At 30.8% G+C, this 25,207-nt stretch overlaps 1 protein-coding gene across 3 annotated transcripts in view; it reads left to right on the top strand.

Moving 5' to 3' along the window:
- Positions 1–25,207, top strand: part of axed (BTB/POZ domain-containing protein axundead) — a 41,088-nt gene that overhangs the window by 12,641 nt on the left and 3,240 nt on the right. The window contains exons 1-5 of one of the 3 annotated variants that reach the window (XM_069113777.1): positions 3,836–4,127; positions 19,144–19,379; positions 20,503–20,675; positions 21,769–22,016; positions 22,795–23,189. In XM_069113777.1, coding sequence (XP_068969878.1) covers positions 3,914–4,127; positions 19,144–19,379; positions 20,503–20,675; positions 21,769–22,016; positions 22,795–23,189 — 1,266 coding nt within the window. In that variant the 5' untranslated portion in view covers positions 3,836–3,913. Of the gene's footprint in view, positions 1–3,835; positions 4,128–17,134; positions 17,189–19,143; positions 19,380–20,502; positions 20,676–21,768; positions 22,017–22,794; positions 23,190–25,207 lie in introns of those variants that run through there. The other 2 variants (XM_069113793.1, XM_069113785.1) reach the window with 2 other exon arrangements.

Below are 25,207 nucleotides of genomic sequence, written 5' to 3' on the forward strand. Positions count from 1 at the left end.
TTGACAGCGAATGTTTCATGGAATCCTCCTATGTGAACATGAACTCCCATTTACTGAACAAAACATTATCAGATAGTGGAGAGAAATAGATGAACTCGTGTTACACTTGTCCCCCGACAGGTTCATACATATCAACAGAGTTCTACCGTACATAAAAATAACTAAACACCTTTGTACAACAATAAAAATCGAATTTACTTTTCTAAATTATTAACCCAGGTTATTATTATCGATATAGGTATTTTAATTAAAACAATCGAAACATTCTCAAGCCAAGATCATGTACACAACAATTTTTAAATACGTACACCTATTAATTAATAATGTGTTTTACCAGTTTACGATCAACCGATCGTCATTGGAAATTATTTGTCTGCCGTACATCCTTCTGCGTTCGTATTGGTGAAATAGGATATTTTTAACGAATTGCATATTAGTATCAAGGTCGTTTCAAATGTATCATAATAGACGGAACAGTTGTGTAATCCTACTCCTTGTCATCTTACTGGAAACACTGTTTCATCGAGCGAGAATATAACTAATGTTGCAAGTTCGTGCTCGATGCGACGATTTAATTTACATCAGTTCGTTGCCACGTAATCTGGTTTTCAGCGATGTTGCGTTACTCATCAATACGTGTGCGTTTCTGCGGCACGTTTAATGTCGATATATTGCAAACTGTTTATGTTCTCGCATCATTGAGATTTCATAGTGATATAAGCTAGGGATGTCGTGTCTACTAACGTTCAAACAATGCGAATGTATTAATTAGGTTGTATTACAAAATCTGCTTCGAATGTAAACTCGAAATATCAAATATGGTAAGATGAGACGATAATAATCGTCACTTTCATATTACATCCAGATACCTTGATAAGCAATTTATATTAAAAGTACAACGTGTTTCTATAAACAATTATCTTTTTATCTCTTCGTTTTCTTCTTCCTTTTAATCATCAGATCTTGACTACTTTTTTCTCCTATTATTGTTGTTGCTATTGTCGTTATTTAAAGCAGCATGTGATTCAATAAATGTGATATCAATAAAAAAGTTGGAAAAATGTCCAATTATGTTATGTGATAGCTTTTCTGTAGGTTGACCGAAATTGCATTCAATGAAATTTGAGAAATCGGACAATACCCAAGGAGTATGATTTGAATTTATTTATGAGTTTATAAAAAAATGCTAATTCTCAATTTTTTTTTATCAGTATAGAAACCATTCCCTTCTAAGTAAAAGATATTTTTATGATTTTTCGATCGAACATAAATGGTATTTAAAAAATTTTAAGACATTTAAAGGTGAGTATCATTAGGGATATCATCATTTTCTATATCACTAGAAACTTTTTAACCATCGCTTTATAAATAGATAATGAGGACACGCCAACCATCAAATATATAGCTAATTGCAGCTGTCATATGACACTTTGCAAATGTTTGAACAGTAATATTTATTAGTTTTCCATGGAAACAGATGCAATTGTTCGTGACCTCATCGCTTTATCGTTATAGATAGATAATACGGTGCATTTTTAGCACTAAAATAATACAATGTATCAGTTATCAGATTTATTGCTCTCTATCAATATTTCCTTCCTTAAAGATTGTCTAACTTTATTATTAACTTTATCCATGAAAGAAAAATTGAAACAACATTGAATTTTTCTTTCAAACGATTGATATTCTTAATGAATTGATTAATTATGCTGTAATATCTGTAACTACATTATGCATAGATTATTATATATTTGTATAGATTATTATATAATATAACATAATACTTGTATGACGAATTAAAGGAGTACAAGCTCAGTATAACACAAGCAATTTAGTGATTACATCTGTTAGAAAACTCGCAGGTTTTACTTTATTTAACATTTTATATTATAAAATACATATGACACAAATGAAATCACAAATTTGTAGTAAAATAGATTAGAAAATAAAAGGTGCGAGGAATATTTCACTTATACCGAGTGCCCTAATATTTATAAACTGTAGTGTACATTATATATAACAAATCGTTTAAAAAAAGACATACAGTATTTTTCTGTGTAATATAGAATATTTCCTATTTTCAATTATCAAACAATTATCAAAGTGACAAGTTTCATATTCCTTGTGTTTTTGCAACTTGACCAAAGAGACTTTGCTATAAAAAGACTCTTCTATATTGACTTATATTTAGAGGGAAACATAATCATATATCCATTTCTTTTCATTTATTACTTTAATTATAATCTATTACATGTAATATATTTTACGTTGTATATTATAGGTCGATTGTTCTAATCGATTAAAAGTCAGAAGTTTATAACAAAGAAATTAATATCTTCGACTATAGAGTCCCAAATGCATAAGGAAATCCGTTTCTCCTAGGATTAAATCCAGTAAAATATTTCCACTAGAATGAAACTTCCCCTACTTTCCAACCACTTTTATGAATAATAGTACAAGAACTTCCCTTCGGAACTGGGTTTCTACCACTTTCTGTCTCTCTTCAACTTCTGCTTAACTTCCTTCTCTATCTCTCTCTTTCCTATTACGTGGCGCGATTTTTTCCAGGATTCCCATTAATGATGCTTCGTCTTTTAATGATCGAACAGCAGGAAAAAAGAATATCGGTCAGTGAGGTTTATTCCATTCTAACCTCTTGCAATGGGACGTCATACGTATATGACACATTATACCCATACCACCACGTGTGCGTGTCAAAAGATTAATCACGTGATTCCTTGTAGACAGGATGCTGGTGGTCACTTTTGAAACCACAAAAGCGCATCAACTTACTGCCAGTCGGTTCATTCTTCGAGTGTATTTCGCGCGGCACGTGTTTTAACAGCGACGCTAGTATCGGTTCTATTAATCCTATGATCTTTGACAATTACAGAGTTCAATATTTCTCCTATTTTCGAAAAAAGACTGATAGTTTTATTGCTGTGAAGGGGAAGTCTGATACATTTGTTGTTCTACAAAGAAATCAGTGGGTTGTAGTCGTTTCGTATTTAATTCTTTGATTGAAGTTGGAACTCGTGCTTGATAAACTGTGAGATATCGTCGTTATTGTCACAAGATAGCAGTGTTATGGTACGCTATGTTGTCGATCTTTAATTGTCAGTTATGTATTTATCAATTGTAAACGTTCTATGGCGGGAATTTAGTAAAATTACCTGATATTTTGTTAAGTGTGTTGTTAAATTTATAACTTTCTTTGATATGTAAATCTGTTTTGTGTTTCGAAGTTTGCGATGAAGAATCTTTAACCCCAGTTTCGATAGTTACACGTAACATTATACATATACATTATACATTATACATTATACATATACATATACAAGCAAGGAAGAAGCATTTATACACGGAAATGAAATAAATGAATTTAACGAAGAATTTGGCAAAGAAGGTTAACTAACAGTTAATATAGACTATCTCTATTTGTTTTTCTACGCCTGTCTTATGTTTAAGAGCTTTTGGTGCACAAAGAAACGTCAATTACAAATTTTGAGTAATTATGTATAAATAAAGAAGAAACGTTTACACGTATAAACTAAATAACCGAAGTTAGTAATAAATTTAACAAAAACTGATAATTAAGATTAAATATAGTGTCCTATATTTGCTATGCTACATAAATATTTTTCATATTCGAGATTTCTTGATACATAAAGAACCACTAATAGGAATTATGTATGCAAATTAAATAAATGAGTTTAGTAAAGACTTCGACAGAAGTTGACTATTAATAATTGAACCTTGTCTTTGAAAAACATAAAACAAAAGACTTTTTTCGATCTCCATTTTGAGATATATGTATGATTAATTTTAGCTGCAGCTGAAAGTTTGAAAAATCCCTTATTTCTAAGACATCTTCTCGTTGGGATTAAATTTAAACTACGTTCGCGAGTTATTAATGACATATGGACCGTTATCGTGTCGCGACTTGATGATATCGGAACTTCTCGACTGTTTCGCGTGTAGTGTGCTGTGGTTTGTCAGCGAATGGATCGTTTCCCTTACGTTCGCGTTCTACAGGAATCACGTAAAAAGAATCGATGCTGATCCGATAAACATGCGATTATTTGGATTTGGGAATAAACAATCGGACGAAGAAGCGAATGGAGAAGGTGAGGATGGAGTCCAAGAAATTATAGAAATTAAGAATCGGGGTTGAAGAAAGTTTGTTTCTTTTTCAGATAATTATATAATAATTATGTAATAAATTTATATATGCAACATCTAAATAAAGATTATGGAGATGTTACACGGTATAGAAAATATGTTTTGCACTTTGTAATACCGTGTGTTGTATATTTATGATGATAATAGTTATGGCAACAAATTTTGTATAGACAAAGTATAAAGAAACTAAGGAAAAAATATTATAATTTTCTTTAAATTTTGTTCAAACGTTGATAAATGTATACTGTTTATTTAATTTTCTATCATTTCATTAAAGATATTTAATTCTAATTTATGTTAGCAATTTATGCCTGATTTATAAATTAATCTCTGAATAATTTATAGCCTGTAAAGTAACTTGTGGAGAAAAATTTAAAGCTTGAATATTTGATATACATGTTCTTGAATAACAATTTGAATACTTGATATAATTTATAAATTATAGCTTAAAATTCTATATTATATTTTAGAAATTCCAATATAAAATGAATATTGAAGACAATGATATATGATCTAACGTTCTCTAAAAATGCTAGACTACTTAATTTTTACCATCATTACTATCACTAATTTCTTCCTATATATATACAAATCCAATATAATTAACTTTTAATACATTTTTGTTATAAATCGACTTTCTTGATCATAGCTGTGAAACGTTAACCGTAAAACATATTAGAGAGATAATAACGCGACACGTAGGTACAATCTTTTCGAAACAGTACCATGTTAACAGTTCGTAACAATTTTACGATAGCGGAATGTATAAATTGAATAATAACTCTGTCCTTTTGTGAAAATATAATTATACACCTAACTGTAACAAGCATATAAGTCTTCCGCAAGTCAGAGAACAAAAAAGACATTGTTCCATCAGGTACTGAATATCTTGGTTCGCTTAATCCGATATTAGGGACCTTGGAAAAAGACATGGTTTCTTCAAGGATTTACCGATACACTGCAATCCTATTAACAAGTGGTTCTTGCATATTTTGCCATTGTAAACCCTCAGTCTTCTCATACGACGATTCAATTCACGATGTGTTTTCAACGATGTTATGAATGTACAGCTTTTATCGTTTCTTGAATGTACCACTTTATGGTAGTTATCAAAGTACGCTACTTATCGTCGTTGGATGAATTCTTCGTTTAATTACTAGAACACATTTTCTTCGTGAATGTCTAATTCATACGTTTCTTTAATTCATTTATATCTGTCCAGAACGATAATTTCCAACTTTATATATTCTGTGCCTTAATATCTGAATCAAATATCTGTTGTATATTTATAGTTCATCTGTATTTAATCCAAGATTGTATAATTAAGTCGAATACATAGGACGAATGTTTGCTGTATATTTGATATTTAGATCTAATACTTGCACTGCATGTGAAATTTTGCGACATTGATAACGTGGAAATTTTTATTTGATTTCGTTTTTGCGTTATTCTTGTGTTATATTTTATATTTACATTCTAAATATCCAAAGATATTTAATATCTTCATAAAGATATGTATAATCTCTGTAATTATAAAACTTATCTTATGTACAGTGTGTTCCAATCTTTTTCCGGTCAAGCATTGTCAGTATATTCTGTGGGTAAAGATAGAAAAGAGTATCATACGAACATATGTCACCGAATATTACATTTTGAAGTCTATATTTATTATAGAAGTAGAAAACAGAGTGTACAACAGTTATCACTCAGAAAAATAAAAAAGGAAACTTAAAACCTAAAATTATTAAAGAATTCTAACAGAGGGACGATATATGAAATGCACGATAAGGAACACGCGTTATTACACACATATTATTATAAGAATAAAGTATGAATAAATCAGAAATATTTACGTCAAGTAGTAATCATCGAAGGTATCGTAACACTTTTATAACCTTAGCTTCAACGAGTAATGGACGAGGACTTAATGTAACATAGAAAACTTAATGTTACAAAGAGTAATAAATTCAATTTTTTGCCGCTGCCAATCTCGTATTGACAGGAATAGAAAACATTTTTAAATGGAATTGTAGCTGGAATTACAGAAGTATCATGCAAAAGTATTGTGTTAATTATACCTCTGATTACTATTAGATATAAATATTCCTGATTTATTTATACTTTGTACTGCAGTAACGCACGTTTGTTTCCGCTCATTTCGTCGCTTTTTGTTATAACTTTTTAACAATGCCTTCAATGACATACATTTATATGACTTTTTTCCTTATCTCGGTCTATAGAATATAGTGACAACGTTTGGTCGAAAAATCTGGGACACCCTACGTATAAAAAGATTAGCCAAAGTCTGCAATGTATTCATGCAACGTTTTCCTTTTTTCTTTTTTTTTCAACGCGTGTTAATTTAATTTCACAAAATTTCATCTCAAAAGTGCGTTGAAATTGCCAGTCGATCGTATCGATAGAAGTTTTTGGTCTGCGAAGGAGTAATATCTACCCTGTATTGAATATTTCCATTGAATAATATTTATTCGCTTTATACGACGCTTTTGAATATATATTATACAAAGGATAATATAATTTATTAATTTGTTTTATTTATATTATCTTTCTTGCTCCAATTCAATTCAAGAAGTAATATCTACCCTGTATTGAATATTTCGATTGAATAATATTTATTCGCTTTATACAACGCTTTTGAAGATATATTATACAAAGGATAATATAATTTATTAATTTGTTTTATTTATATCATCTTTCTTGCTCCAAGGTGTCTCGAACGTTGTTATCCAATTGTCTTATTTCGTTAAATTTAGAATTCTCTTAGACACGCGAGATTTTCTTCGCGTTGCTCCTAAAGGACCAAACAAAGTCCCTATATCATTGACTTTCTCTCGTTATCGACGATCATCGACTAGTTTAGACTTTGGTCATCGTCAATACGGTCGAGGAAATACGAAACAGATAATTCCGCTTCACCCTGTCGTAAGTTATGCTCTCGTTACATGTTCCAGCTCTTACCCTCTTCACATTCTTCTTTGACAGCTAATGCTTGTCCATTGTTTCGAAAGAATCCAATAATATGTTACATATTCTTCTCCGAGCAGTATGACGCGACTTGGGTACAAGAAAATAACTACAATGCAATCAAAGAGTTTCTCTTGCGTTGTTTTCTCTAACGTATAACTAAATTATAGTTTTTCATGTATGTCATTACATTTTACTTAGTCCATACGGTGTAAATAAAGTTGTATTGATTACTTAATTATGTTGTTTCAACCGATGAAATATATATATATATATATATAAATTAATTTCTTTTAAATTGCATTAGAATAAATTAAATTAGATTCGAAAATTTGTTGAGCACAAGTTGCTCATAAGACGACGGTGTTATAAACGGTATCTTTTATAAACAAACTCGTGGAAGTTTATTTAGTCATTTGTCGTTTGAGAAATTTTATTAGGATAATCGGATGATTTGTAATTTGTAAAATTTACTTGTAAAATTTCTTTCGTTAATCTTGCGCTTTTTTGTTCTTCTGTCGATTATATGAAACAGTCTATTCGTAAAAACTTACCAGATATGAAATTAATCAACTCTGTTTCTAAAAAAAAGACTCGTATAGGAATAAAAATAAAAGTTGTTAAAATTTGAATACTTTTTCAGTAGAGAAACAAAGTAATCTAAACATCTAAAGTATTACGTTTCCCAGAAAGAGTGTACAAAATGATATTTCTACTAAACTAAAGTAACTAAATAAAACAATAATGGTGCACATATAACTATTACAATATCACGTGAAAACATATCATTATCCTTTACGTTTATTATCAATTGCACCAAAAGATTAGTTCATTCTTAATTAATTCTCGAAACACTTACAATTTTCTTACTTCACTATCTTTATCCTATCGTGTTGGCAATTAAGTGATTACGGATTTTGCCATTAGGCGGTAATAACAAAATCTGCAATCACTTAGTTGTCAACCCAATAAGTTACGATATCATGAAACTCATCATTTATAATTATGACTGTGGATTTTTATACGTTTACGGACAATTTAAACGAACGAACACAATATGCAAAAATATTCAAAGCTGAATGAAAATATTTGAATCTAATCAAATCTACGTAGGTCCCGTTTTTAGAAAAGTAGATTAATTTTCATACATATGCGGAAGCTATCCGTAACAAATAAATTCGTATGTGCATGAGTGACGGATACCATGTATAAACTTCCGTTTCTTTTTTCACGTTAAAAAAAGGAAGTGACGCGTGTACAACTAAAGCGCGATCCCCAAGTCTTGACGAAAACCATTCTGCGTACGAGACGTTGATTATGGTTTCAAGGCTCTACGAGTCGACCACTCGCACGTTCTTATTTCGATCCGCCGCGCCGTTTTTTTCCATTCATCCTTTTCTTCGTTTCTTACCTACATTTTTCGCTTTCATGCGATACTGTCATCGCGTTCGGCTTTTACCATCGACGCTAGTAGAGCATGACGAATGAGCACAGACAAAAAGGTGATACCGAAAGCTGCGTGACACTCGAGATCATAGTATAATTCATCGTTAGGTTCCACTTTTTCACGTTGATACACTGGAACGTTCGGAACCAATGAACAGCTTGGAATTTTTATTGTTTCTTCCCACTCTTCAGCGAGAATTATGTTTCTAGAACTAAATACCTGTCGTTAGGTTCTTTTCCCTTCAAGTTCTTTTTAACCTTCTGTAAGCGCACCTCTCGAGTTAAAGATACGTCGTTTTTCTTTCGTTAAGCGTAAAAGGAAAATGTTGACCCCTAACTTTACAATTTTTTTGTAGTGATTACTTAATCCTGCTGCGATCTTTAAATTTTTATATCTAAATCGCGTACTTGTTTTAACAAACAAACGAACGTATAATATTCTCACAGGATGCGTAGCAGAAAATTAAACAGCAGTAAGAATCATTTCATCTTTCCCGGAAACTTCAGTTTATTAAAGGTAGAAGATACGATTGGGTCGAGTGCGACTCAAAGAACGTTGAAGGGTTAAATAAAGCTTAGTTTTTCACTGTCGCAACACTCTGTCAGATGCGAAAGTATGGGAACATTATACGTGTAGAAGTTTGTGTTTACTAATTCTTACTGAAGAATCGAAGTTAAGCTTGAAGTTGAAATTAAGCTTTGTTATAAACGCGACGCATCTTTGTCGTGTAATAATTATCGATATTATGATTGAATAGTAATAGAAGTTGACGACGATTAGACAAAATTAGAATGTATTTGCGATCGTTAATTTCTGCAGTGTTATGTGGGTCATAGATTGCCTCTGGACGTAAGGAAAGGGAATTATATGCGGGCGAAAATCAAATAAAGCCCTTCGAGTTCTTTTGATCTAATTGATTCAATTGTGAATAACAAAGTCGACGTATTCTCCTCCTTAAAAAGATTATATATCGAAAATTCCCACGTTTGATTTCATTATCCTTCTTTTAGTACAAACCTTCTAATAAAAGATTTATTTCTGGAAGTTTTGTTTTTTTTTTTTTTTTTTAGTAAAGATGCAGTCCAAATTTAAGTTTTATTACTTTATACCTCGAAGTTACTCGATATTCAGTGTAACTGTTTTAACGAAAATATAAAATTAATTTAGAAATCTAATAATATAAATAATAGGATCTTAATGAATGCAAAACATTTTGTTGTAATATTTTTCGTTCCTAATATTGCTATTAATATCAGCATCTATTATTAACATCATTACTATTTCATTACAATTTTTCTTTGTTTAAGCTCAAAAAATATCTTATCATAAATATTGTATTACTCTTTCTTGTATTTCTTATTTTCTGTCTCTTCTAAACATCGATAATGTTTAAATCGAAATTATATTTTTCAACTATGATGACATTAAACTAAAATAACACGTCAATTTCAATGGATACGAGAAATTCTTCAATAACATTACATCATTGAAAGATTATTTCATCTCATTCTACTCCTTATTACGATAAATTTCAAGATAATATCGAAGATTCACCTCTTATTGTTCCACATGATGTTACATAAGTAAATAGACTATTACTCTAACTACTCTTCGTCGGATTTATCGTTCGTTGTCGCTAATTTTCTCTGTAAACTTGTAAATATGTGCCGCGACCATGATTGACATTGGCATTTTGTTTTAAAGCTATGTACCTGCGTAGTGTCATCGTTATTTTTCTATTCCTACATTTTGCCAAACATTAGAAAGAGAACAGAACGAAAAACTATGTTGTAACGCACGATTACCGATGATGTTGTTCAATGAAAATAAGTAAAAGATATCATAAACAAATAATAAGAAGATATTTAATTGCAAATTATGTTTGAAACAAAATTCACATTTTTCCTATAGTATCGATATCTGTGTAAATATTAATATGTAAATTTTGACGAAGGTAAAATCGAATTCCATTTTAAAAATGAAGTTTTTACAAAACGTTTGATATCCTGATTAGCGTAAATACGAAAAAGACTTATTGAACGATCTTTTGATCTGAAAACCAGGCCAGAATTCAAGGAAACTTCTTTTTCTCTTTGTAACTGAACGGTCATTGACAGAACGAGATAGCACAGGAAGAGTAAATAGGCGACAAAAATTTGAAATAAAAATCCAACATGAAGTTCATTTTTCTCTTTTTAATATCTCCATTCGCTAAATCTACTTGGAATAAAATATGCAATATACAATATTTATAAATATTATAGCATTCATTTCTAATATTTAATGCTACCAGAAATATTCTTTTTGTAAGTTTTACATACTTTATATAACAAGAAATAATTTGTCAGAAATATTAAAAGCTCATGGGTATTCTGTTCAAAATTATATTTTATTGCATTATAAAGAAGAAAATATGTTAATTTTTCTAACATGACGTATGGCTCTTATTCGTTTGATACCTGAATCGTGTAATATACTTTTCTATATACGAGAAATTTTATGGATGAAAAATGTTAATTTTATTAACTATTCTTAAATATTCTATATTATCATGTCTATTAAATATTTCTTTTTATCAGAGATACGCAGATATAAATTTTTGATTTCATATGACTAAACATCATATGACATTTCTTTTGTTAGCTCATGATGCTTCTAAAACATTTCTGAAGTAAGAAACAAGCCTTTTTTGGAGTCATAAAATCGGGTTTCAGGTTGTTTTCTTCGTTCAGAGTCCAATTATTCCATCTACTTTTTACCATTTTTTCTGCCATTCTGTTCACCATACGAGATGTTGCAACGTAACGTTTTTATCATACAAATTCACGCACCACTTTTTGTCATTTACTGTGATAGGTTGCTCGACGAGAGTATAGGACACGTAATAACGAGAGACAATATGTATATTGTATACCGCAGACTTCGAGGCCACATTCGTTGCATACGCCTACGAAGAGAAATGTCGAAATATATCTTGTAAAACACCACATTAATTATATTTACGGTTCTGCTTTTTCTCTTCAGATTCATAATTAGCCAGCATGAATTTCAGCTTTGATTATTCTTTCTTTTTTTGTTGGTATCTAGGGAAAAAAAGAAGGTATACAAAAGTGTGTATTTCATAAGGAAAGATACATTAATAATAAGAAAAATTGTTTCCTTATGCTGACATAAAGATTTATTAAACGAGTAAACCTTTCAAAATATTTTTCTATACTTAAGAAATTTATTATTTAGAAGTATCTCATTAAATTAATTCTATTATCAAAGAATTATCAAGTATTTTAGAAGTTGCTTCCTTATATATTTTCAACTTAAGTAGTTCAATTATTCTTTTCGTTATGAGAAGTGATAAGTTTACATTTGTTCTTAATTGAGCAAATACTATCAGTGGAGTCTCAATCGCTATTATTGACAGTTATATCTATTATTGACTGAGCATTCGAGTGACGATACTGCAACAGTAGATGTATGAACAATATTATCAAAATAAATTTCATGATTATTGAAACTATATACGTTCATTTCGGACAGTCTCTTTCTAATAGAAAATGTTGAACACCATATTTAAAAGCTTTTAATTCCAAATAAATTTTATCTTCTCTTTTCGTTTTGTATATTACTAAATAAAATAAATGGGAAAGTTATGAAATACATATAAATCATAACAGGAAAAATTCGATGTCGCTTTGCATATAAAATATACAATTATTTAATCTAATAAAATATATTAAGCATATATATTGGAATAAATTAAATGTAATTTTTAAATAGTTCACAACTTCTTCTCTAAAATTTAATTCGCTTATTCTTTGGTTAAAACTAACACGAATTAAATGATACGCATAATATCGCAAGTAATTATATTATCGACGAGTCAACATCAATGAAGTGCTGGAATCGATAGTCGCAGAAGGTGATACATACGACCGGTATAAAAATGAATTACGTCTTTGAAAACACAGACAGTACTCATTATTATTCACAATATATGCTGATCGACATGCGTGAATCTAGTTAATGCAACCGTGAGAAATTAATACGTGCATCGGATTAGAAACATGAACTGAGATTTTTTCTTTTTACACCCGTCTCCAACACTTACTCGATACTATATCATCTGACGCATAGTTTGAAACGATTAGAAAATAGTGAATTTATAATTTATAAAAATTATAATTTATCAGATATATTACATATATTCATAGAGTTACAATTCTAAGAAAGTATAACTATAGAAAACGAATGTTTTATACTTGGAAAGTTTTTCAACTTTCCTATTATATTACTTATTTCGTATATTAATTATAATTATTATAATTATATTATTTGCTCAGTATATCAAATCATACACGAGCTTATAACTTATAAAGATTATAATTATAAAATACTATAGTTTTTTTTTTATATTTCATATAGATACTATTATGTAAATAATGTAAGTGAGAATCGAAAAAGAAAATTCATTTTCAATGTTCATTTTATATAATTTTGCCACGTTATTTTCAACACGATTAATTTTGCACTACATTCGTGTATCTTATGGTAATATAGACGCGTATGAAACAAAGAAATTAATCTCAATTGAATTAAAAGGTCGCGTTGGAGCTCGTTTAGCTTAATTATCCGTTTACACATGGATCGTGTTAAATTCAACAGCGTTGTTACGCAAAATTTTATTCAACAAATTCACCACGTGTACATCGGTTGTAGCGGACCGTGTATACATAATCTGATACAAGTAGTTTATCCAATCCGTATACATGCTTATTTCTTCTTCCATTGTTTAAAATCTTTTTAGAATCATATTTTTTAATCGATAAACACGTCTAAAATTATTCATAAATATATCATTCTATGTAATTTATATCAAATGAACGAATAAATAAATTATTTCTTCGGATATATTTTGAAATTACAAAAAGAAAAGAAAATAATAATAAAATTTTTAGTAACATAATTTCTTTATTTTAGAAAAAAGTAACATAAATTTTGTTTTAATTCAGAAAGAAACACGCTATCGTAGCTGTGTGTTTATACTCTCGGATTAAGATTAGCCTGAATAATTTAAGGGTTCATTGGCGCCCGGATTCTCAAGGTTAGGCTTACCGCCATGTGAATGATATTTTTGGGGCAAGACAGATTTTTACTAAAATTATTTGACCCCGGTGGCCAACGTCCCTCTGGGTTCTTGCCTCTGCTAGCTCTAATTTTAACGAAACCGTGATTCACAAGCAACGAAGAATTTTAGTAGCGTTCGCACACTATCCGAATTCTTCGTGAATCTCTCGTGTCTCAAGCTTCTTTATCTTTCATCATTATGATTATTACGAAGAAAAATTTACGTGACAATGACATTGAAATGATCAGAGATCTTTTTCAAGACACGGAGAATGGTAATTTCCTTTAATACATAACAAATCTAACTATCTTTTAATTGCAATCAAAATGTGAATTCCTATATTTTATTTTTAATAAGTTTCTTTCCTTTTACAATTAATAAGAAAAATAAATACTAATATCAATATCACTCTGATTCATCGATTGTATCTAATAATTCTGATTATAATTAACCAAAATAGTATTTTATTCAAATAAAAATCAAAATCGTAAAAAGACATTTCGTAGATAAATTAGTATCGTCCTCCAAGTTTCATTCTACTTGTATAACTATGGTGTAACCTTGGTCCCGGCCTTCAAAATGAAATTACTCGTGCACGTCTCGGGAATTGCAATCAATTAACGCGTGCTAATTATCCGTTTCAAATGCAAAACTATATTAACACAGCCTCAAGACTTCTGTCAATCACGTTTTGTTCGACATACAACAAAGGAAAGAGAAAAAAGAGAGAAGGAAAAATGGAACATGATGGAACATAAAAGTATAGTGAGACCTCTGATGTGTCATGTCAAAATTGAACAATGATCCGATTGTATTTTTGGCAATACTGTGTATTTTATTCTTTCTTTTTTAACGAAATATGTAAAAAGAAACCGATAAAAAATGACATGGAAATATTTCCTACTGAAAATACTATAATACTGAAATAATATGAATGCGTTATTTTTTAAACCAAACGTTTAAACTGTTAAATCATAAATATTTCTCCCAGCACTTTTGCTAGTTGCAAATTCTATTACATCAAAATTGATATTGCTGACGGAATCACTTTTTTACGTTTTAATTGATCATTGTAAATATACGAGTAGGATGTTAAATATTAAACAATGTAAAACTTACATAGTAAATAATTTTTAACTATAATTTGTAAGTAAATTTATAAATTTATAACTTGTGAGTTCTATGGCAATATAAGTATAGTATAAAACAATGCCGTATGCATCAAATTGCTGACCAAAGCAGTTTTCAATGCTTCGAAGTATCGATAAAGTGTTTCTTTAAGGCACAATAAAAATGTATTCCACGAGTTTGTTCACGAGATACTTTCTATCAGTGATAGTATCTTAGCTAATGGTAACTACTTATTCACGAAAAAGAATTCACGAGAAATTTATATAATGCAATCAACCCAAAATAATGTTACACAAATATATAATACTTATGAAATCATATAAAAGAAAATAGGATATATTTGTATTTGGTAAAGGTATAAAAATGATTTTTTATTTCAAATGTCCCAATTTTTGGGAATGGCGATCAGTTATTCAAAAGTAACAGAAGGTATTCCAGATATATTAAATAACTTCACCATTTTGTAACTTTTTTGTTTTTAAAAATATTGAAAAGTAAAACTAGAAATTACATCAACATCCGGAACACCCCAAACTTTTCATTTTCTAATTACTTATAAAAAGATTTCTCAAACTTCATTTCCTTCAAGATCATGAGAACATCTCTTTATGCGGCCACAAATATCGGCCAAAATTATTTGCTAAGAACGTAGTAGATTCGTTTTATGTAATGCAATAATCATAAAAATAGTTATCACAATATATGAATAATTATAAAAAATATTTACATATCTATATATAAAAACTATCCTCATCTGCAGCTTTCAAAATTACCTTCGGTGTCGTATCTTCCATGCCATAGAGAAAGAATTAAAAGTCCGAATCTACTTAGCTTGTTACCAGTTACCTTTTATGCAAATTCGCATTTTGACTTCTCTCAACTTAATCCTTTGCATTCCTATGTCGAGTGTGACTCGACGTCAATTTTTATCTCAGGAGCTCCTTTGTCGTGTCCCACCTTATTTGTGAAAGAAAACCAGGACTGCATCCTGGAAATTGTTTCAAGATATATCACACACTTAAAAATTACAAAATACAACAATAGTGTGAATAAAACTAGTATTTAAGTGAATTTGTTTCTTCCTTTATTTACTTAAATTGTCTTACTTTTTAGTTAAAGTAAATTTCAAATAAAACACTTAAAAACACTTGGGAGCTGTTGCTAACGAAATTGTAATAAAATTCGAAGTGCAAACGGTTAATCGAACAAACGGAATCCGAATAGAAATTTATTTCATCCATTGAATATTATAAGCGCTATACTCTGAATATCTCGTATAGTTCTTGCACATGATGTGCATATCTATGTCTTTCTGCACTTCTGCAGATTTCCTCTAAACGCATAAAAATCCATAATCCAGTTATCTCGCAAGCCAAATAAAATTCCCATAGCAGTAACATCCTTTCCGACGGTACGAAGCAAACCAATCGGCTTTCTTTTCCCCATCGATGTTCGACGTATCGATAAGACGGTGTCACGGACTCGAGACATTCCACGGTGCCTGAGACCTTTATCCGTTGTTTATAAGTAATTGTCGTTGCAGTCGATAAAACGTAACCGCATACATTTGCATTTTAAAACGAATCCCCCCCGTAGACTGACTCATTCATTGCAGCCGCACGAGTCTGATCGATCTGTCAGTCGAGCGAGGTTGTTCGCTCTGAAAGGGTTGCCGTGTCCACTTTGTTTCGATCGAATCGATTTGTCGGCAGAACAAGAAAACAGATCTTAACTTAAAAGATAAAAGTATGACAGTGAAGTTTCTTCGAAGAAAGTTTGTTTGGTAGATCCTTGCGTGAAGATGCGTGAAAATATGAATCGTAATCGAATATTGTTTTTATCGTGAAGATATAGGATTTTTGGAATTTCAGAGACTCGTTGCGTTAATTGAGAAATTTCTTTCGTTTGGATGACGTAACACGCGGATAATAGACGATTAGTGTATCGAAGAGTAAAAATAGTGAAAAGTAAGAATTTCATACAGCGTGTGTTTTTTCCGGAGTATCGTTTAAATATAAAAGCAATATAAAGTAAATAGATAAATAGTGTGGTGAAAGTAATATTTTTTATCGGACGATCTCATTATTTAAATACTTCGACAATATTTTTCCTTTTATTGTTATTCCAGACGATAAATTCCATTGGTAAAATTATAAGACAAACAGTAAAGGATAACATAATTTCAGAAAGTAAACAGTGAAGAATATGTTGAGTGTTGATATTTTTTAAGAGTTGCTCCTTACATTCCTAAAAACTGAACCTGACAAAAGAAAACAACTTTGCGAACCGCGTCATCAACATGACAGTCGTATGCAACGATGGTAAGATGCACATTTTTCTGACGCTCGTTTAACGAATGTAACATAGAATTTTTATCTTTGCGTTACTCGGCCATCGAAATTCTATGCTTGTTACATCGATAAATAGGCACCAATTGTTCCTAAGCAACGCTTCTTTTCACGAAGAACTAAAATATAAGAATTGCGGTCAACAGATATGTAGAAAGTTAACATCGTATCTTCACTATCGTAAAAAGTTACTTAACTTAGTTTCCACGTTTCTTTTGAACAATATTAAATCGTAATGAATTGATATTAAGAAATCCTGTCGCTAAGCCAATTGGTATAATTATAATGTCTATTACAGAGAAATTTAACGGCACGAATCTCGTACAGTAGAAATTTCATGTAAGAACATTACCAGTTCATGAATTTGTTTGCCATTGCACGTTTACAATAAGAACAGGATGCTCTTCTGGCTTTCAGACAAAATATTTCGTCTAAAGAAATAATTTCGTCGAACGTATGAAGAACACACATAAAATTTTGTCAGCTTTCGACATAACAGTCTACTAAACTCACAGCATACTGTAACTTTTCTTTACTTAAAATGTAACAAATTTTACATATCCTTCTTTCTATGCTTTGACAATTCTCATTTTTAAACGTGTAATATAAAAATCACTTAAGCATTGTTGAGAACTTGATTTTTCATTTTTATAAGTCACAGGATATAATTTTCTTCCTCGCTATTTCAATCAGGAATATAAGTACTGTTCATTATCTCAATGAAAAAGAATCAAGAGGTAATCAAACATAAAATGCTATCTACGGTGAACGTTGCCAAACTCTTGTATGGTTTAGATACTGCTAGATTTTTTCGTGTCTACATAGCAAAACATCATCGAGTTGCTTGATAAAAGCGTGAAAAAATAAAAATAGCACTCATTGATTCTTGGTCTAGTTGGCGAAATATGTGATATTCGAATAAACGATTCATCGAAGGTATCATAAAAATAAATATAACTATTATCTGTTTCTGGTTACGCATCGTTGCGACATAAGCCTATCGCATATTATCGTTTTATTGAAATTCGCACCTTGAAAGGATTGTAGCTTTTGCATTCCGAATTGTATAAAATTAAGAAGGAAAAGCTTGAAAACCCGTAATATTTCGAAATTTCTATGCCAAGGTTTGCAGTCGTAAAATGTTACGTCTATGAATTTATGTTGGAATTGTACTCTAATTGTTATTGTTTAAATGCACACTTTAACGTGTAAATAATAGGCAGTAATAATAGAAATACGTAACATCATTAAAAAAAAAAATATACCGATATTAAAATTTCCATAAATATCAATATTAAAGAAGATTGTTCGTATTTCCCATAGTTAAAGTAATAATAGCGTGTATAAAATTAAACTGTTTGATATCTAGTTTTATAATATCTAACTGCACGACACAATATTACAATTATTACAATTATTAATATTACAATTATTATAATTACAATTATAATATTTATAATATACTACATAGTATATATTACATTATTATTATTTTATAATGTTGCATAAAAAAATGTTGATCCAAACCGGTAAAGAATAAATAATAAATTTAACGATAAAATTTAATTAGAGTCTTGAACGAAATATCTATAAAATAAATATTAAAATCACATAAATTCTATAAGACATTTTTGATTTTCGAAAAACAATTGAAAGATTACTACTTTAAAGAACAATGCTGTACGAGTTTAAAAAATGTTGCGTAACATTTTCCTAACAAAGAATAAACATTAGTCGAACAAAGTCATAGCTTCCTTTGTATTAAAAGAACATCTAAAGACCAATTGTACTTTACTACCGATATAATCTTTGCAACGTAATTCCCTGCTATACTTTCAAATATTTCAAAACAAGGAAATTAGAAATTTTAATTCAGGTTTTGCAACCTGACCCCTGGAGTATCGAGTTTCTTGTGTGTTTTGTTGCAGACGACAGCTCACGATGCGCTCGCACCGAGTCTGAAAGGACACGACAAAAGATTCAGGAGGGTGTTAGGATTCGAATCTACTCCAGGATTATAATCCTACCCGTAATCGCGTGGGATTCGTTGAAAGAACTTACGATCCTTCGAAACTCGACGGAAGACATGGCTCAAGTTCCTCTTATCGGGACCGAGGGAAATGGATCGACGGAATCTTCGATTCGTAACATGGTGATTCTTGAGGTAAAAAAAATAAAAATAAAAAAAGGAATAAAACGAAAAAGTTCTCCATACCTTTCATGATTTCATGAATTGTGTGTATTGAATGATGTATGAATAGCGCGTATTCACATTTTCTATGCTTACGTATCCTTTTATCAACATCTTATCGATCTACTTTTTTAATCGTCTATCAAATGGCGTTTTGATTTGAATTGCATAAACTGCGGTAACCTCAGTGTAATACCTTTTTGCTTATATCGGATTTAAACAGAAAAGAAGACATTTTGTTTGCGCGTGTACGATACTATCCGTTGATGTTTGTTAATCAATAGAAAAAAGGGTATCGAAGAAGTTGATTCGATAACTGTTGCACTAAATGATTTCTATAACGTTATAGCTTGTTTAAGATTCTATTTTCTATTCCTTTTAGAAATTACGTTACATTCGAGAAACAGATTACGCGTGGCGTAAGTATTATACTTTTATCTAAAGGATTTTGTCTATATTAAAATTGTACAGAATGTCTTATCTAAAAATTTTCTCAGTGTTTAATGTGTATATGCGTGTATAATAACCTGTTTTAATCTTTCAAAACATCTAAAGCCTCATATCGTAAAATTTCATTCATTTTTCTCGTATTACAGAATTTTATCATTTGCATCACACTTCCATTCAATCATATACGTTACACAATAATTTTAAAGATCTACAAAGTCGCTCAATCCTCTCGTTCTCTAATTTGAATAGAGAACCGAATATGAGACTTCAACACAGAAATTTCGTATCTGAAAGATAAAGAACGCTGTTAAGAAAACTATAACAAGCGGCAGAAATCATTACGAAAGAAACGGAACTAGTCAGAAAAATCGAACGCTTATCACTATGTAACAAATATTATGAAATATTATGAAATATTATGATATTTAGTAGGTAAAACAAATTTCTCTGCAGGTTTCATCTTTTACATTCTGTTCGTAAAAATATGAATTCACATAAATATACGCATTCTGCTTATCACGCATCTCCTGAATTCATTTCTCTCATTTACGAAACCTGTATTGGTTCGCGTGATCCTGAAACACAATGAGAAAAATTTCTTCTCTTCTTTTTAATGTCTGGTACTGTATGTACATATCGCATTTAGGTTGGTCGACCCGGAGACACGTGGACCTACTGCGTAGGAAGGCAACGACTCGCCGAGAAATCGGAATGTTTCCGTGCTATGCTCCTCGGTCCTTTAGCGCCTGCACCAAGCGATCCTCCACCTGTGTTGAGATTACAACACGTGGACAAAAGGGCTTTCGATCATTTACTCAGGTAAACACAGTGTCGATAGTTATATTAAAATTAGAAGTTTGTGGAGATACGATTAGTTCGACTATGGTAGAGCTCATCTAAATTATAATAAATCGGGAATTTGCATTGTAATTCTAGCGGAAAGGAGGCTGCCACGGGAATATTTTCTAGCTGCTCGATAAGGAAAAAGAATAGATCTAGCGCATAGAGGACAAGCTCATCTGAATTTAGGCGAAATAATATTACGTAATATACACTGGAGTTTAAACAAGCGTTAGCTGTATTTGATAAATTTGGAAATTCAATTTTTTATTTTGTATTGTTTGAAATTCTTCGTAACTTTATAAACGTAATAAAAGAAGAAACACACGTAGGAGTAAATAACAAAACTATATCATTTTTTAATAGCATAATTATTTTATGTAACTTACAATGGGAGAGGGGAGGACTAAAGACAAAAGTGGTGATCTTCCACAGAAATCAATCATTATAAAAACATGGTTTAGAGAAGGATAACCTTTACGACGTTTTAATCAAAATCATAGAAACGTAGTAAGAAGAATTTGATAAATAATATCTCTCGTCGTTCAACATCTTAACTCTCTTTTATAAGTAAAAATAAGAATTCTTTTTATTAGAGAATCGAGTATTTTTAGAAAGAATCGCGATGCTATTATGGCAACGTCTCTGTACACATTGACGATACTCGGTACCATCGCTTACTTTTGGATTCTTATTTTAATTACATTCCCGTTGATAGTCCGTTGCAAACGAAGAATGATCACAGCTCGACGTCCGAGGAAAAGATGTAGTAGATGTAAATTTCGACAAAAATTCTCTTAGAACTTGTCACATCCAAATTAGCCCAAATCTAAGCGAAAGGTATTTGATAAAATAATTTCTTACCTAACAGTACCTACGATTAACTAAAGATTAGGGCAGTTTAGGAGACTTTAATATTTTAAAAATTCTTATTGGATAAAAGAGGAGGAATTGGTACAAATCTGAACAAACATGGCTGAAAAATATGGTTAAAATCTGTAATTCAACGATACAAATCTTCAGGCAACTGTTTTCTTTCATACCAACTCGAAGCACGTTCATCTTTGTGCAGATACCTTCTCGACGAGACGATCAATTTCCATACTGTGACTATGGCTAAATCAACACTTCATGCGGCTCATCAGTATCTTTGTCCAGGATTAGTACGATTGATCGTTGAGTTTCTCGAAAGGAGCCTAACTCCGATTTCCGCGCTTGAGATCTACGAAGGCCTCACTCTTTACGCGAACCACATAAGCTGGGATCCCAACTGGTCACCTACAGCTCCTCCGGCTCCCGGTGATGACGCTGCTGAAATAGGTATTGTCACTAAATTGGCTTTTTAGAATTTGGACAATCCTTGATTAATATTCCTCGAATAACACGCTCGAATCGCACGAGAAAAATTACAACGGAAATTCCATGGTGAAAGTAACAATTGGCATAACACGATAAAAATTCAAGCTATCTTTAAATTTTTAATTTCGAATCGTATGGAAATTTCTACGATCGTTAAATAATGCTTTAGTCAATATTTTATTATTCTATTCATTATTCTACGTTAATAATTGTTTAAATAACTAGAGCAACCAATTAAACCATCAACTTTTAACGCTGAAATTCGTCATATTTTTTAATAATTTGGTGACCGTAATACGTATGTCGAGAATTTGTAAAAAGGCGACAAATCTTTCAAACAATGGTTCCACGAATAAAACTTTCAATGCCATCAAGTATATCGCTAAACGAGTGGCATTACTGCCACTAATTGAATTAACCATGAAGCCACATTACTAAAACACAACCGACCTATCACACCCACAAAGTAAACACTACCGCTATTGCCACTCCTTGTAATCAACTTATCTTAAAAAATTCTACAAATTCATCCTAAAAAATATTGCGCACAACACTAATTCACCAGAAAACATAATTCCAAAAAACATTAGTAAATTCTCAAGTTGTTCAGCAAGATGAGAAAAGTTAGCCCATAGAGAGTATATTATTTAACAAATTCTAATATCTACTAATTTCTCCTACCATTTCTCCTTCCTCCAGGATTAGAACCTCGATAACTAAAACCTCGTTGAAATCTTAGCCGCAGTCTGTACGCGACTTCTTCTCGCTTGTTTGGACGTGATCGACTCGGATCCGGAGACGGTTTTCTGCCAGGAATACTTCCAACAGTTGAGTTCTACTGAAGTGAAAGAATTGGTGTCTCGAGACACCCTGAGGTTGACCAAAGAATCGATACTGTTCGAAGCTTTAGACAGATGGGCCATGTTCGAGTGTAAAAGAAACGGAGTCAAACCAACCGCTAGCAATAAAAGAGCCGCACTCTCGGACGATGTTTGGTATAGCGTCCGATATCTTCTTATGACTGACAGAGAGTTCATCGAGGGCCCTATGGCGAGCGGAATCTTTTTTAGCGAAGAGTCGGCTTATATCGTTGCCAGGATTTTGGGACATACGGTAAAACACGAGGAAGAGAGGGTACGTTCACACTTTTTCGCACTGAACTAGTATATATCATTGGACCAAACGATATATAATTGTTTGGGTTACATTAGCATTCATTTTCATGTGATAACAATTTTTGATCAAAGTGGTTTTGGGAAAAGATGTTTTGATTTTTTGAAGGATAGGAATAAGATCATACATATGTAATTGATATTTATTTTCACCATATTTAGATACTTAGGAATGAATTATTCTAGTCCAAACTGTTTTTGACTATTTGGGATTCGATAATATCTCTTAAGAAGATTAATTATTTTTTCTCCCCCTTTTTTCCTAAATTTCAAAAATGAACACTTTACTTTTTAATTGTCTGTCTATAACATGTTTAAGTAAATATTACACATATAAAATAAGGTTACACATTTGAACATTATATACTCTGATCTAGACTGTTTTTGATTATTCATGATCTAACAGTACCTGTTGAGAAGATTAAAATTCTTCTTTCCTTCTTTTCTGTTTTAAATCTCTAAAGTTTCATTTTTGCTGATATATTAAACAATAACTGTTTGTACATATTATATCTGGTACTAGAAAGAAATTTTATTGTTATAATATGGAATATGATATTTAGACAGAGTAGTGAGTAAAATATAATAGTTAGGTAATGTCTGATTCAAGTAAAATTAATTAGAATTTAAAAAATTGTCAATATTTATACATGTATAACATATTACTGTGTTACTGAAGTTTTATATAATAGAATTGTTTACTAGCACAATTATATACTGCGATTATCTTAATATCACTTTTATTTTCGAGCATTTCTTAACTTTGTAAAATATTCCCTTTTCCTACACCACCAGTGATACATATCTTATTTCGATTGTAAGTTTCTTTCTTTACAATCATTAAAGATGTGATCTATGTAATAATCATGTTTGATAAGAAGTAATTAATATTTCTTGTCCAAACTTGATAGAACTATTTCTGCTCGTTTTTTCACGTTATACGTGTATATTGTTAATTTTCCGCGATTCGATAAGAACTATATCGCTCGAGGTGAAAGTGAAACACACCTTCTTTATCAGACGTTAGTACTTATCTTGTTGCTGAAAACGATGTCCACGATCATTATCAGACAGTACTCTTTTATCTGACCATGGTTTATTGATTTAACAGTGCCCAAATCCCATTTATACCATATTCATTTATCAAATCACCTATTTTAGTTCTCGACTATCTTTTGTGTAATATACTGACATCTAAGTGTGGTTTTATGTGAATATTTTCTTATCTCTTTGTGCGATGTTCAACTAAAAGTCGAAGAAGATAAAATAAAGATCTTCGTATATCGCAAAATTTAATAAATACGAAATATTCGATAATAAGTTTCATTTTTGTGGTGTATTAACGTATCTATTTGCAAAGTGTAAAATGACGATTAGAAAATATAGGATAAATAACAAACTTGAAGATGCGAAACATAATAGCAGATATGAGAGACGTAGAAGAACGGTAAATAGATTTATACTTTCTACATAAATTTTTTGGACAGTTTGGATGATAATAATTAGTGCTAGTGATACCCAAATATAATATCCAATAATTTCTAATAATTTTATCTACAAAGATGTGAATTTCAGAATTTATTTGGGTTATATTTATATCATTTCCTATCATCGGATAAAATGATAAACAAACGTAGCGATCACAAAGGAGCGTTCAGACGACCAACATTACATATCGTTAATATGTTTAAGATTCTCAATGTCATCATATGTAGGAGACTCTCCAGGCGATCAATATATATTGTCAATACAATGTTGAAAACTTTAAATATTGGAGAAAGTATCGATAATAATATTGATCATCTGGAAGCTACTTTATACAATACTTCACATCATAAAAAGTCACGTTTACTTTGAAGCATGTTGGTACATATAATATTCCATCTCAATCAATTTATATTTAGATAAATAGACACAAAAGGTTTTATTTTTTCTAAAAATACGTGTAACTTTACTTTCAATAATAAAAGTAAAATAAAA

This window comes from Bombus flavifrons, chromosome 1, assembly GCF_040668555.2.
Source record: "Bombus flavifrons isolate JBK064 chromosome 1, iyBomFlav1_principal, whole genome shotgun sequence".
Classification (NCBI taxonomy): Eukaryota; Metazoa; Arthropoda; class Insecta; order Hymenoptera; family Apidae; genus Bombus; species Bombus flavifrons.